At 44.2% G+C, this 13881-nt stretch overlaps 1 protein-coding gene across 1 annotated transcript in view; it reads right to left on the bottom strand.

Annotated features, from left to right (window-relative positions):
- Positions 1-480: 480 nt before the first annotated feature.
- The window catches only part of LOC136588543 (myosin-4-like), a 91649-nt gene continuing 78248 nt past the window's right edge, over positions 481-13881 (bottom strand). The window contains exons 36-39 of the mRNA XM_066587855.1: positions 5224-5328; positions 1619-1714; positions 1399-1533; positions 481-563 (exon numbers count right to left, since the gene is read on the bottom strand). Of these exons, the coding sequence (XP_066443952.1) occupies positions 1399-1533; positions 1619-1714; positions 5224-5328 (336 nt within the window). The 3' untranslated portion in view covers positions 481-563. The remainder of the gene's footprint in view (positions 564-1398; positions 1534-1618; positions 1715-5223; positions 5329-13881) is intronic.

The raw sequence follows: 13881 nt of genomic DNA, 5'->3' as shown, positions 1-13881 counted from the left end.
CACTTGTTCAGCTGTTTTAGTCCCAGCTCAGAGGGGTGTATAGGCTCAACACAACGTCTCGAGTCCAAACCCCGCTCACTGATAACAGGTGAATGGGCATATCAATCACCTAAGTGCTTCTGCCTGTTCGTTGTAGCGATTGGTGGAGGTCTCAGCACCCAGTCCCCACCGATCAATGCTGAAGACACTTCACTATGGCATGTCAAAAGGTTTTTTTAAGTTTAGTTACGCTTAAAAAAACAAATCAAAAACAGCTTGTGCCATTCCAACATGTAGGGTAACACTTCTGTGGCCATGGGCTGTATCCACCATGACACTAGCACAGAATTCTGTCAATGTGAAGCATAAAATACAGTTTGCCATTAAAGGGCAGCAAACAGAATTGTTGAAAACCATGAAAATTGCAATTTTGTAAATTCACATGGGAATCAACACAGAAGCATAAAAAAGAGACAGAAAACGTGTTAACATGTTCAAAACTACCATATTTATTATCTAAATTATGAGAAAAGCTAAATTATCCGGGACATATCTTCTACAGCCAGCAGACTTCATTCCTTCACCTGCAGAACACAAGAAACCTATTACCTTTCTAGAAAATGCAACATCCATCAAAAGGAAACTGCAAGATGGAACAACATAGTAAGAGTACGGTAGGCTGAACTATGGACATGTGTCTTTTCAGCCTATTTACCCTCCACCCACAACCCACATGGAATGGCTATGTGACCTCTCTTGGCTCTCCTAAGTGGTTGAGAGAACTCTATCTAAGTTTATCACATGACTTCCAGCGGGAAAAGATGGTAGATGGTATCACAAGAGTAGAACTTCAAGTTTCACATGACTGAAATTTGGATAATAAAAAGGAGCTATAACCAAAGGTTAAAGTCACTGGCATAACTATAGGGGATGCAGGGGATGCGGTTGCACTCGGGCCCGAGGGTTTAGGGGGCCCATAAGACCTCTCTTCTCCACATAGGGAGCCCAGTACTTTGAAAAAAGCATTATAGTTAGGAGCCCTATTACAGGTTTTGCATTGGGGCCCAGTAGCTTCAAGTTATGCCTATGCATTAAGGGGTTAAGAGAAGTTGGGGGGACCCCAAGATAAACTTTTGCACCCGGGCCCATGAGCCTTTAGCTACGCCCCTGGTTAAAGGGGTATCTGCTGTGCATTAACATGACCACTGCAATTAATTACTGGCTTCAGCAGTGTTACTGCCATGTTTGGCATGTGACCAAGGAGTCCAGTGACTGGCTGCAGTGGTCACATGAATGTTGAATAACACATGACCTCTTCAAGACTTTCCAGGACATAAAGTTCTGAATCGTTGATTTTTTTTTTTTTAAGGACAGCGAAAGATCAAAAGTGGTTAAGTCTCAGAAAAACTCCTTTAATACCTAGCCAGTAATGTCACGGCTCTTAGTTCGGAGTTTGTTGAGCTGGGATTCCGCAATATCAGCTCGCTCCTCGGCTTCATCCAGCTCATGCTGAAGTTTCCTCAGTTTTGAGAGATGAACGTTGGTTTGTTCCTCCTATAGAAAGAGGAAAGACATGGATCATATACGGTATGTAACTTTCTTTAAAGTATTTGAAGGTAAGGAGAGGTGGAATACACACCGATTCCTCAGTTTGTCTCTTATATGACTTGACCTTAGCTTGTAGCTTATCGACCAAGTCTTGAAGTCTCAGGACATTCTTCCGGTCTTCTTCTGACTATAGGAAATAAATGGATACGCCTTATACTTCAGAGATGCATTTACAACATTTTCAGAATTGAAATCTCTCAGCATTTTCTGCTTCTTCAGTATCTGCACAGATCTACTCTGGTTATTTGCATTTTGGGAGAATCATCTTTGTATCAGGCTCTATCCTCATTGGGGCTCACAGTCGGAGTTTACCTATTAGTATGTTTGGGAGTGTGGGAGGAAACTCACACAAACATGAAGAACATATGTTGGTTGGATTTGAACCCAGGACCTCTGTGTGTATATCTATGTGTGTATATACACACAGTAGGTTTATGCATGTGCAATAGGGTGTTTATAGGATGTGGTAGCGTGTGTCCACTACTGCAGTGTTCCCCAACTTCAGTCCTCAGCGACCCCTACAGGTCATGTCTTCAGGATATCCTCAGTGTTGCACAGGTGATATAATTATTATCAGCGCCTCAGACATCACCACAGGTGTTCTTACCATAGGATATCCTGAAAACATGGCCTGTCGGTAGTGCCCAAAGACTGGAGTTGGGGACCCCTGTACTACTGTGTGTGTAAACTATGCAGATATTTCAGGCAATCTTACTAAATCTGTACTTAGAGGGTATTTAGATCTAGTTTAAATCACATCAAAAACTGCATTAGAAAAAAAATACTACATCAAAAACTATGGGAAAGTGAATAAAGTTTTACATAAAATAACATGGTGGTTTTACCCATGCCATCTGAAGACTCCCTTAGACGAGATTTGCACCATAATCACACTTTAGCACAAATAACATCCACTGAAAACACGAAAACAATGGAATACTTACTTTTTACAAAAAAATTGGATTTAAAAAAGTATAGTTCCCAAAAGTATCAAAAAAGATGGTATACTAGGGGCCTTACTAATAGAGTTCAATGTAGCGTTCGCAGCTTTAGTAAACATGATACAAACTGTTTGGGAATTGCACAAGTTTCTCATAGTTGTATTCCTCAAACTATACTTGTTATTGCCCAGTACTTTGTAAGTATCTAAGGGTTAAGCTTGGTCTAGTTACTGTAGCCATGTAGTAAGCTTAGTTCTGTTGCCATATCTCTGCAGCAAGCTTGCCTCTATTATTGCACCTATGTAGTAAAATGAGTTCCGCTAACGTATCTACCAAGTTAGCTTGGTTTTGGTACTGTATTATGTTACTAGCTTGGTTCTGGTACAGTATCTATGTAGTAAGCCAAGTTCTGTTATTAGATTTATGCAGTCTGTCTCAAATAATTTTAAATCTTTAAACTGGTAGCCACCTTTGTCTGCCCCTGTCTGGTCCTTCCTCCTTATTAACTCACTATCTAGTCATAAATAAGGAATTTACCCAATGAGAGAATGGGCGGTTCTGAAATTGGAGTAAGGCCTCTTTCACACAGGCGAAAGCAATATTGCCACTACAAAATCGCGGCAGTATCGAAGCTTTGTTCCTGCGATCTTGATGAGTCAGCAATGCAAAATCGCATCGCTGCTGCCCGCAGTAAACTCGCAAGAAGGCTAAGCCCTACCCCGAAAATTAATCACCAACTGCACTACAAAAAAAAGGGAATATTCACCTAAAAGACTCAGGCTGGGTTCTTCTGTTGCTCTCCGGAGCTCTGCCAAGCATCCTGCAGTCCTCATTTGCCCACGGAGGATCATTTTTTGGTTGTGGGATTCATAAACTCCGCCACCGGGAAGTGATGGCTCCGATTTGCTGAGCAGTGGCCGAAGAACTAATCAATGCAGTGCTAGATTTATGAAGCCCGCAACCAGGAAGTGATCTTCTGTGGTCCAATAAGGGCTGCAATACGCGTGGCAGAGCTCAAGAGTGTAGCGGGAGGACTCGGACCGAGCCTGCTAGGTAAGTATTCCTTTATTTTTTGGAGGAAGGGGAGGTGGGGGGGGGGGGGGGGGGTGAGTGCAGCTAGGCCTTATTTTGGGGGTAGAGCTTATTTTCTGATGGAAAAGTTGCATCGCACAAAAACCATGATTTTGTGTAATGCGACAAAAACGAAGGCTCCATAGGGAAACATGGGCTACAGAAAAAGTCAATACTGAGCATGTCACAATTTTTTTCTTGCACCATACCATCAGAGAAAACATCGCGAATGTGAAGGAATCCATTGGAAGGCATGGGCTTCACGCACATGTGATCTGTAGCACTGTCACATCGTGAGAAAATTGCCTGATTTTGGCGCCCGTGTGAAAGCGGCCTTAAGGACTGAAGCTATAAAGACTCTCTCACACAGGCATTTGCAGAAACGCAGCTGTTTTTTTGCCATGCGTTATGCCAGCGTTTTGCATGCGTTTCAGCACAGCTAAAGAAAAAAGAAAAAAAAAAACAACTCACTTAGAAGGTACTGTCCGGGTCCCTACCGCTGATCTCTGGCACTGCTCCAGGCTTCCCGTGCACTAACTGATCATCTATTGCTGGCAGCGAGGTTGGAGTACCCCGCCTCAAGCCAGAGATTGCTGAGATTGGTTCTTGGCGCTGACTCTGATTGGCTGAGCCAGTCAAGGAATGGCTGTGATTGGTTCATTGAGCCAGCGCTGAGAACTAACGACAGCAATCTCCAACCTCGCTACCAGCAATAGATGATCTGTTAACACAGTACCAAGTTGTGCCGTGTTTTCAGCAGTGCTGCTAATGCTGCCCATTTGTTTCAATGGGCGATGTACGGCTGAAAACTGCCAAAGATAGGACACGCATCGCTGTCAAAGCGCAGCGTTGAAGACGCTGCATTTTTACGCTGCATTTTGACGCTTGTGTGAGCAGCCCCATTGAAATGAATGGGAGCGCTGTACAGCATTTAGCGCAGCGCTGAAAAGGCAACGCTAAACGCTGTACATAAACGTCTGGGTGAGGCAGGCCTTAAACATCTTTTGGATAAGAGAGAAGAGTTCATATTGCGGGAGGGGTGGGGGGAGGCCAAGCCAAGTCTGACTTGTGTTCCGTTGTTCTTAATGCCCTTAAAAGTACATAGGCCTTTTGTATTTTGCTCCCTTTTATTTTGTTACTGTTTTGCTTGTTCTGTATGCCATTTTGTCTTTTTGGTACTTTTTGTAAGCACAGCAAATTCTCCATTGAAGCTCAAGACTATATTAAGTTTGGTCTTTGTTTGCTCTAAAGAATACATGGCCTTTTACTGCTGAAGAACATTGTAGGTTTCAGTGAGTGAGTGGTGTATTTGGGGGATGGACTGTGCTACTGATTTATACTCAATTTGCAGCCTCAGTGACAGATTAACAGGAAATTGATTAACCCCTTACAGTCATACCAACGTCACATGCTAGGAAAGAGTTTATGTGGCAGGGAATATTTGTCTACAGGCTTGCTGACTGTTTCCAATAACAACCAGCAATATAAATGCGGCTGCAGCTGCTTTCTGTAATTCGGGCTTGTTCATGCATATAACCATGTTTAAGTAAATGATTAGGCAGGAAAAATTAGTATTCATTTATTTTCGAGAACAAAATGTCCAACGAATGCTTAATTTCCTCACCTGATAAGCAACTTCTTTAAGTTTCCGTTCCACCTTCCTATAGGTTTTTGTGTTCTCAACACTTTGTTTCTGTTCATTTTCCAATTCATTTTCTAATTCACGGACCTGAAAAAAACTGAAAATAAATAACACTGTGCAACACAATGTTTATAACCGATAAGCAGATAGGTGGCATATAGTAACTTTAGTTCACTGAATTCAAATGGGAGATCTGTTTTTTTTTACCACGTAAGGTATTCCAGTTTTGGAGAATAATATAATCCAATTGCCGTTGTATTTTTTTTGGAAATAGGTCTATACAATTAATCCAGTCTAAAAAGAATAAAAGTGATTGGCAACTATTTCGCAATCACTTTTACACGCCGTGTGCTGACTGAACACTATAAGGGTAGGTTTATGTAACATATAGGGTATGTTTCTACGTGGCGGAAACACTGCAGATCATCCACAAGTAAACTGTAAGTAATGAACTGCGTTTACAGGTCATTGGTTAGACTAAATAAAAGAATCAACATCATAAAACAAAAATACATGTTTGGTATCGCTGCGTCCGTAAAAGTTCGATCTATCAAAGAAAGGTCAACGGTAATCGAACGTTGTCTGAAAAAAAAATTAAGAACGCAGAAATGCACTTTTTTGGTTATTCTGTCTCCAAGAAAAAAATGCAATAAAAATGATAAAGTCGTATGTATTCCAAAATGGCACCAACACAAACTACAGGACGTCCCGCAAGAAATGAGCCCTCACACAACTATGTGGACGGATAAATAATTCTCACGCACAGAAGATGGCGGCAGAAAATAATAAAAATAAAATTAAATGTCTTTGAAAAAAATTAAAGTAGTACAGATAAAAAAAAAAGTAAAACAACATAAGTTTGGTATCGTATATGTATATATATCGTATAACGTTATGTCATTTTTGTTGCAGTGTGTGGGCCATAAAAACAAGACAACGAAAGATGGCGGAATTTTGTGGGGTTTTTTTTTTTCCATTTTACTCCACTTAGAACTCTTTAAAAGTTTTATAGTACATTATGTGGTACAATTAATAGTATCATTAAAAAATATAACTCAACCCACAAAAAACAAGCCCTCAGACAGCGATGTTGATAGATAAATTTAAAGACAAAAAAAATGCTTGGTCAATGGTCACTAAAAGGTTAAATAACTTGAAAATGAGACAAGTAGCTATTTAGTTTTACCAATGTAATCAGCAGGTTTTAATTTTACAGAAACATTAATTGCCTGTTTTTAAAAAGTTTTTTTTAAATTTGTTGCACAGTGTAATTCCCAACTTAAAAGGGGTAACCAGTCTTTAAAAACTAATGATCTGTCAATATCCAATTGGTGGGGGTTTGCCACTTGGGTTCTCCGCCGATCAACCGAATGAAGGGCTGCAGGACTCGTGGGAACGCCACAGCATCTGCTTGTTAGCATTCTGTCAATGGACAGGTTTGTGCTCAGATGAAATATTTATAGCAGCCGTCTCAGGCGTAACGTGAAGCTCCTGGGTCCCAATGCAAAATCTGTAGCAAGGACCCCAACTATAATGCTTTATTCATAGTACTGGGCTCACTATATGGAGAAGAGAGGCCTTATGGGCCCCCTAAGGCTCCTGGGCCTGGGCGCAACTGCATCCCCTATCGTTACGGCCCTGGCTGTTCTAAGTACTATAGTCTTGTCCAATTGACGTTACTCGGCCAATTGTAAGGGATACCAAACAACGGACCCCAATCAAATATTGATAGCGTATCCTGAGGATATACCATCAATTTTTAAAAGGCTGCATATAGATGCTAAAATGCCCCAATCCACCCAATTTTTGCACCTTTTGATCTGGAAAAGTTGGGTGGATTAGGGCAGACGTTTAACATCTGTCTCCTGCCTCATGCCCAGCATCCTCAATATCCACTGGCTTTCACACCTGTACAAGGGGGCATTTGATGCCTTCTGCTCCTTTTGGGACAAACCAGGAAGCTTTTATTCCATTGTAATAAAACTAGCAAGTTACAGGAGATACCATTGTCTTCCTGCTCTCCCAATACACATTTTCCCATACTGGCTGCCTGGAACACTCAGCTACTGAGAAGAGTCAAAGAAACATTAATAACTGGGATTAGGAGTAACCTATGCCTAAAGCCAGACACCATTTATATTTTTTGAGCAGGGAGGACATCGCAAACACGATGCATCCACTCCCGTCGCTGTGCGATCCTCAGAAAATGTGGAATCACACATCCGCTGGACTAATCCTTTACCTGCATTGTTTGATGTCTAATTGATGGTAAATTCATGCTATTAAATATGCCGGCCATAGGTTTCTTTTCTGGTTGCACCTGCTGGGGAAATATTGCCAAAATATTAAATTGGATTTCCATCTGGAAGATCTGTGCATCTACCTAGATGGTCTCTCTGTGATGTCACTGGGGGAGGTCAGAGGTGCAGCTCAAAGAAACTTTAAAACAGAGTGGGGGTGCCCTCCTCATTGTCAAACCCAGGAGCTGCATCTGATGCAGGACCGCCCATCTTTGGACATTTGAAATCAACCTCAGAGACTCGTATTTTCTATTTTTTTATATTTATTTTTAAAACTGTAGCGATTCCTGTTCCAAACTTTTTTTTTTTAGGCCAGGCTCACGCGGTTGGATTCCAATTGCAGAATCTGCGGTGTGTGGTAAGGATCAGCGGCAAAATGCGGACATTGAAAAGCACACTTGTGGATACAAATTGCAATTGTCTGACTCTTAGAAGTTAACATCAATGAGTATCCGGGTAGATACATGTCACTATAACATGTCAGAAGTCTCTGTGTAGTCTTGAGCGCTGAACGAGCATTCTCTTCCTGGTAACGGGGCTTGAATATCCTGCCTCCAGCAAGAGAATGCTGTGAATAGACCATGAGCACTGTGGCTCAGCCAATCAGAGCTGGTGCTCGATGAACCATTCACAGCCATTCAATGATGCCATTCAGTGAATGACTGATTGGTTCATTGCGCTGGCTCTGATTAACTGAGCCACTGCACTCGTGATCCAATCACAGCAATCTCTTGCTTGAGAAGGGGTATTCAAGATCTGTTACCAAGAAGAGAATGCTCTCTCAGCGCTGAGGACTACACAGAAGACTGCTGAAGCCCCACAGCACAGCATGAGGGACCCGGAATGCCGCCTACTAGGTGAGTATTTTTTCTCTCGTAGTGTAGCTAGGGTTTATTTTCAGGGAAGTGTTTATATTTGAAGCCCCCCCTCTCCCAGGCTTATTATTGGGGTAGGTCTTAATTTCTGGGAAATTTCTCGTTCATGTAATTGGGAAACAGAGCTTGACCATTGGACGTTCTGGAGCAGCCTCCCAGGGTGGGATATCAGCCTGAGACTCCTCAGCACACTCCCTAGCCGTCTGTAAGACTGATCGGCCAAGGAAGGAGGCAGCAGATGCAAAGGTTTGCACCTGGTAAAGCTTAGAGAAAGTGTGTAGTGACAACCAGGTTACGGCTCTACAAGTCAAAATTGCAGAGGCCCCGTTCCGCTCTGCTCATGAGGCCCCTCAATGCTCGACTGGTGTGAGCCCTGACATGGCCGAGCGGGATCTTCCCCTTGGCTTGATACGCCTCTACCACCGCAGACTGAATCCAACGCACTATGGTCCCCTTGGATGTGGTGAGACCACGTCTCGGGCCCTGTGGTATTACAAACAGAGACCTGGAGCACCGCCAAGAGGCCATTCTAGACAAATTAGGCCAAAGTGCCTGCACCAAATCCAATTTATTCAGGGCCTGCTCTTTTGGCAGAACTGCCTCGGGAAAAAAAGAAGGTAACACAATTTTCCTATTAAGATGAATAGCTAAGACCTTTGGTAAAAAAGCTGAATTAGGACGCAACACTACCTTAACTTGGTGGAAGACCATAAAGGGAGGGTCTGAGGCAAGAGCGGTGAGTTCCGAGACCCATCATAACGAGATGACTGCCACTAGCAAAAATATCTGCAAAAGGTCAAAAAACAGAGGCTCAAACGGATTCAACTGAAGGGCCCCTAATACTAGGTTAAGGTCCCAAGGGGGACCCAGAAAGAAGGAGTAACATGTACCACTCCTTGAAAAAAAAACCAAAAAACTCCGGCAACCAACAAACGTTGAAAAAAATCCAGTAGGGTGGACACTTGCCCCTTCGAAGAACCAAGACTGAAGCCTAGGTCCAGGCCATCCTGGAAAAAGGACAAAAGACGAGACAATGAAAAATCAAATAAGTGAAAGCTATTGCTCTCACACCAGGAAAAAAAACTTTTAGCAGGCACAGTAGTAGACCCAGGAGGATGAAGGCTTCCTAGCCTTAATCGTCGTCTTGACCACAGAGTCGGATAATCCACGTTTCTTTAGTAGCGCTGTCTCAACAGCTGCACTATCAATAAGAGGCGAGAGGTATGGGGATGATGAAGGGGACCCTGAAAGAAGGTTGGCCTGGAGCGTTAAAGGTGTTGACTACAAGCTGAGGGAGATCTGAGTACCAATTCAGAGCCACCAAGATGACTGGGCAACCCTTCCGCTTGATCTTTTCCAATAAAGCGTGGAATCAGAGGGAAGGGCAGAAAGACATATAGAAGCTGAAAGGCTTCCCATGAGATAACGAGGGCATTTACCACACCCCAAGCCAGGTGATCTCGAGACCGAGCCACAAAAACTGTAAGTTAGTGGTTGAATCTGGACGCCATGAAATAAACATCCACATTGCCTAATTTCCGACAAATGCCCTGGAAAACTTTTGGGTGCAGTTCCCACTACCCCAGGTCGACAGACTAAAGAGTGAGGAAGTCAGCCACCAAGTTGTTGACCCCGGGAATATGGACCACTGAAAGAGCAAATAGGTGAGCCTCAGCCCAGTTCAGGACCTTGGCCACCTCTGACATAAACCTTGCCCTGCAGGTACCTCCCTGGTGATTCACATATGCCACCACTAACATTGTCAGACTGGATTCCCACAGGCTGTCTTTGCAACAAGGGGTGAAATGAATAGAAGAGAGGATAGCCAGCATGGTTTCCCCCCAGCCGGAAAAGCTGGTAACTGTCAACACCCGCCAAGAAAGAGTCCTGAGAGGATGGTCCAGCCAGGTCTGGGGACAAGTCACCCACCACCGAAGGGAGTTTTGCACCTGTACTGGGATCCACACCCGCTGGCTGAGAGAGGCTATGGTCCTGTCCCATCTGGATAGGATGAACCACTGTAATGATTGAACATGTAACTGACTAAAGGGTACGGCCTCGAACGTGGTGACCATTCTCCCAAATACACTCATGCAATGGCGCAGTGTCACAAAGCCGGACCCCATCAACGAACGAGTCTGGCTCTGAAGCAGATTCAGCTTTGCTGACGGGAGACAAACACATGTCTTGTCTGTGTTGAACAAAAGCCCCCCAAAAAACTGTTTTGGGCCAGCGTTAGCGAGGATTTGCGATAATTATCCTATCCAAAGTCCGCCAGGGTGTCCAGAGCAATCTGCAAACTTTGCAGGCTAGTCACACAAGACAGGGCCTTTATTAGGACATACTCTAAGTAAGCAATGGCCACTATGCCCCTGGTGTGCAGCAGAGCCATCACGGCAGCCAGCACCTTAGTGAAAACTCACGGGCGGTAACCAAACCAAACGGGAGCGCCACAAACTTCTAGTGCCATGCACAACCAGCAAGCCTCCGCAAACAGTAGTGCGCTGGATAAATGGGGATATGTAGATAAGCATCTTTGATGTCTATGGCCAACAGAAATGCCCCCTGCTCCATAGATGCGGCTCCATACAGAAGGTCCTGACTCTCACGTGCCGATGTAGTCCTTTGAGGTCCAGAACTGGACGCACCAAGCCATCCTTCTTGGGGACCATGAACATACTCAAATAAAAAACTTTGAATTGCCGATGGTCCAGACCAGAAACTTTCTGGACAGCCTGAAAAAAAGGCTTCGGGTCTGGCACCTTTGAAGGTAAAAAAACAACAATCAGGAGGGGGCAATATGAACTCGATTGCATACCCAGACCTGAGGACCCCCTGAACTGAGGCATCTGAGACCTGGGTGAGCCAGGTCTCCCTAAACAGGGACAGACAACCCCCTATGCTAGAAATGACGGGCGGGGGTGGCCCATCAAACAGAAGTCCAGGCCTGGGGAGGCTTAGAAACCCAGGTCTTCAGCACCAGGCTGGCCACAGCTTAAATGAGGCACCTTGCATGCAGTCCTGCTACCATGAGATGCCTTCTGATGACCGAGGAGCCAGTCTGTGGAAAGAGGGGAAACTCAACCTTCTACGGTGTGGAAACCTTTACCATCTCAGCCTATTCTGAGAAAGCAGAGAACTCCAACCTCCCGTAGCTGCGAGATAATTTCATCAAGCCTGGCTCAGGTAAATTGTAGCTTAGAGCCTTCTTGGGAGCATCATCAGCCTCCCAGGACTTCAGCCAAAGAGTCCATCGCAATAAAACAGAAGTAGCCGAAATGTGAGACAGGAGCCTAGCACTGTTCAAGGAGGCCTTGCAGATGAATTCCCCTGCCTGACCAATCAGGTTAGCCAGAGAAACAAGCTCTTCCACTGAACCCGAATGCAGGCCCCTGCGTATTAACCTAGGCCATTCAGTTGATGCCTTCCCCACTCAGGAAGAAGCAAAGACAAGCCTAAGGGCCAACCCTGCTGTTTCAAATAAAGCTGTAGCCAGGGAATCAATCTTCCGGTCCTGAGGGTCAGCCAGGGTGGCAGAATCGGCCATTGGGAGATCTGTCAGGAGGGTCAAACAGTGGGAGGGGTCAACCACTGGGGGCACTGACCACTTTTTCACTAGATCCTGAGAAAAAGGGTACAGAGTGTTAAACTGACTTGGAAGATATAGTCATTTGTCTAGAGCATCCCACTGCTTTTGGATTACTTCTTTGAACTCCAGATGCAGAGGGAAGCTCTTGGGAGGGTACCGCAGTCATCTGAAAGAAAACACGGGCCCAGAAGCAGTTGAAGGCTGTTCGGATATATGCAGAACTTCCGAGATGGTGGCGATCAGGCCATATACCCAGGCAGAGAGCTCCGAAGACAGCTCTTCCTCCAGGTTTGAATCAGAAGGAGAACCAGAAAGGTGTTCCTCTACCAAACTACTGCCGCTAGGAAAAAACTACAACTGCGCATCATGTAAGAATCGAGGGTACAACGCCGGAGACCTGGGAGATAGACTTGAATGCACAGGCATATGCCTCTTAGGGTGTCTGCTGCAGGAGGGGTTAGGACCCTGGGAGCCCTCCTCGTCGGATACCCATCTACCTGGTGGAACAGCCAGGTGATCCAACTTATCCAGTAATGCTGCAGAAGCCCTGGACCGGTCCGCCCCTGCCTGGGCCAGGGGGGCCACCCACTGAGGTTCATGGCCCTGAGAAGTCCGCACGGGAAAAGAGCCTGCTGTCACTTTGTAATAATAATGTAATATTTTATAGAATGTGGAGTTATAGATGTGGATATACCAGTTTTTGCTCTTTTTTTTTCAATATTTAAAGCATTGTGAAAAAGGGAAAAAACATTTCACATTTTTTTTCTGTAAGACCACTTAAATGCCACAGTCTGTGATGACCGCAACATCTGTGGAATTAAACGGCATAGAGGAGGAATTAGATGAGCAAGTACTTATTGTCTATGACTGATAATGGGGGTGATGACATAAACAAAAGTCCTGGTTACCCCTCCCCTGACAGGGGGACAGACAGGAGAATCACAGATCTGTCTCTGCTGCCAGTTTATCCTCCGATGGCCCCTTTTTTTTTCTGCAATTGGAGTTACAGCTGTTTGAGACGACAGCTGTAAATTCTGTATTCTCAGCCCCACTTCAGTCTATCTGTGCTACAGACACGCTTTTGACCTCATCTTAAAGCCAGGAATCTCTATCACCGATAGAACTGGAGCTACAGCTGTCTGGATGAGTTCTGTTCATCTAAAACTGTTATGTCCTTTTCCTTTTGAGAAGACAGAGCTTAGAGTAATCAGTAAAGACCTTAATGACATTTGAATGCAACACACTGCACCATAGTTTCTTGGTCTTGAATTTTGTATTAACCGATTTCATTCGCCGTAAAATATATACAGAAAATTTCAGGCCAATCTCTTTCAAATAGCGATTTGAAAAACTACTCAAAAATTATTGCAAATGGAATAATTGACTTCCTACCTCATTTAGTTAAAAGTGACCAAGTTGACTTTGTAAAAAATAGACGGGAGACGCTACTAATCAACCCTATCCACTATGTGTCGGAATGTCGGATGCCTTCTCTTCTCCTATCCTTGGATGCGGAGAAGGCATTCAACCAAGTACAATGGGGAAACCTGAGATCGGTCTTGTGTAAATTCGGATTTAGGGGTTCTATACTCCCAGCTATTTTAGCCCTTTACTCATCTCCATCAGCCAGGGTCCTTACATCTGCTTTCCTCTCTCAGTCACTCTCTATCACAAATAGCATTCCACAAGGGTGTCCGCTCTCCCCTCTAATTTTTGTGCTATTCATGGAACCTCTGGCCGAAAAAATAAGGTGGTCTACAAACTTTAAGGGCGTTCAGGTGAACTTGCAAGAACATCCTATAAACCTTCTTGCAGATGACATTATCTTGATTTGCTCCTCTCCATTGATTACACTTCCAGAGGTCTCCAATATTAT

The sequence above is a fragment of the Eleutherodactylus coqui genome, chromosome 13, assembly GCF_035609145.1.
Source record: "Eleutherodactylus coqui strain aEleCoq1 chromosome 13, aEleCoq1.hap1, whole genome shotgun sequence".
NCBI lineage: Eukaryota > Metazoa > Chordata > Amphibia > Anura > Eleutherodactylidae > Eleutherodactylus > Eleutherodactylus coqui.
The sequence above is the reverse complement of the archived record's forward strand: the minus strand, read 5'-3'. Positions and strand labels throughout refer to the sequence as shown.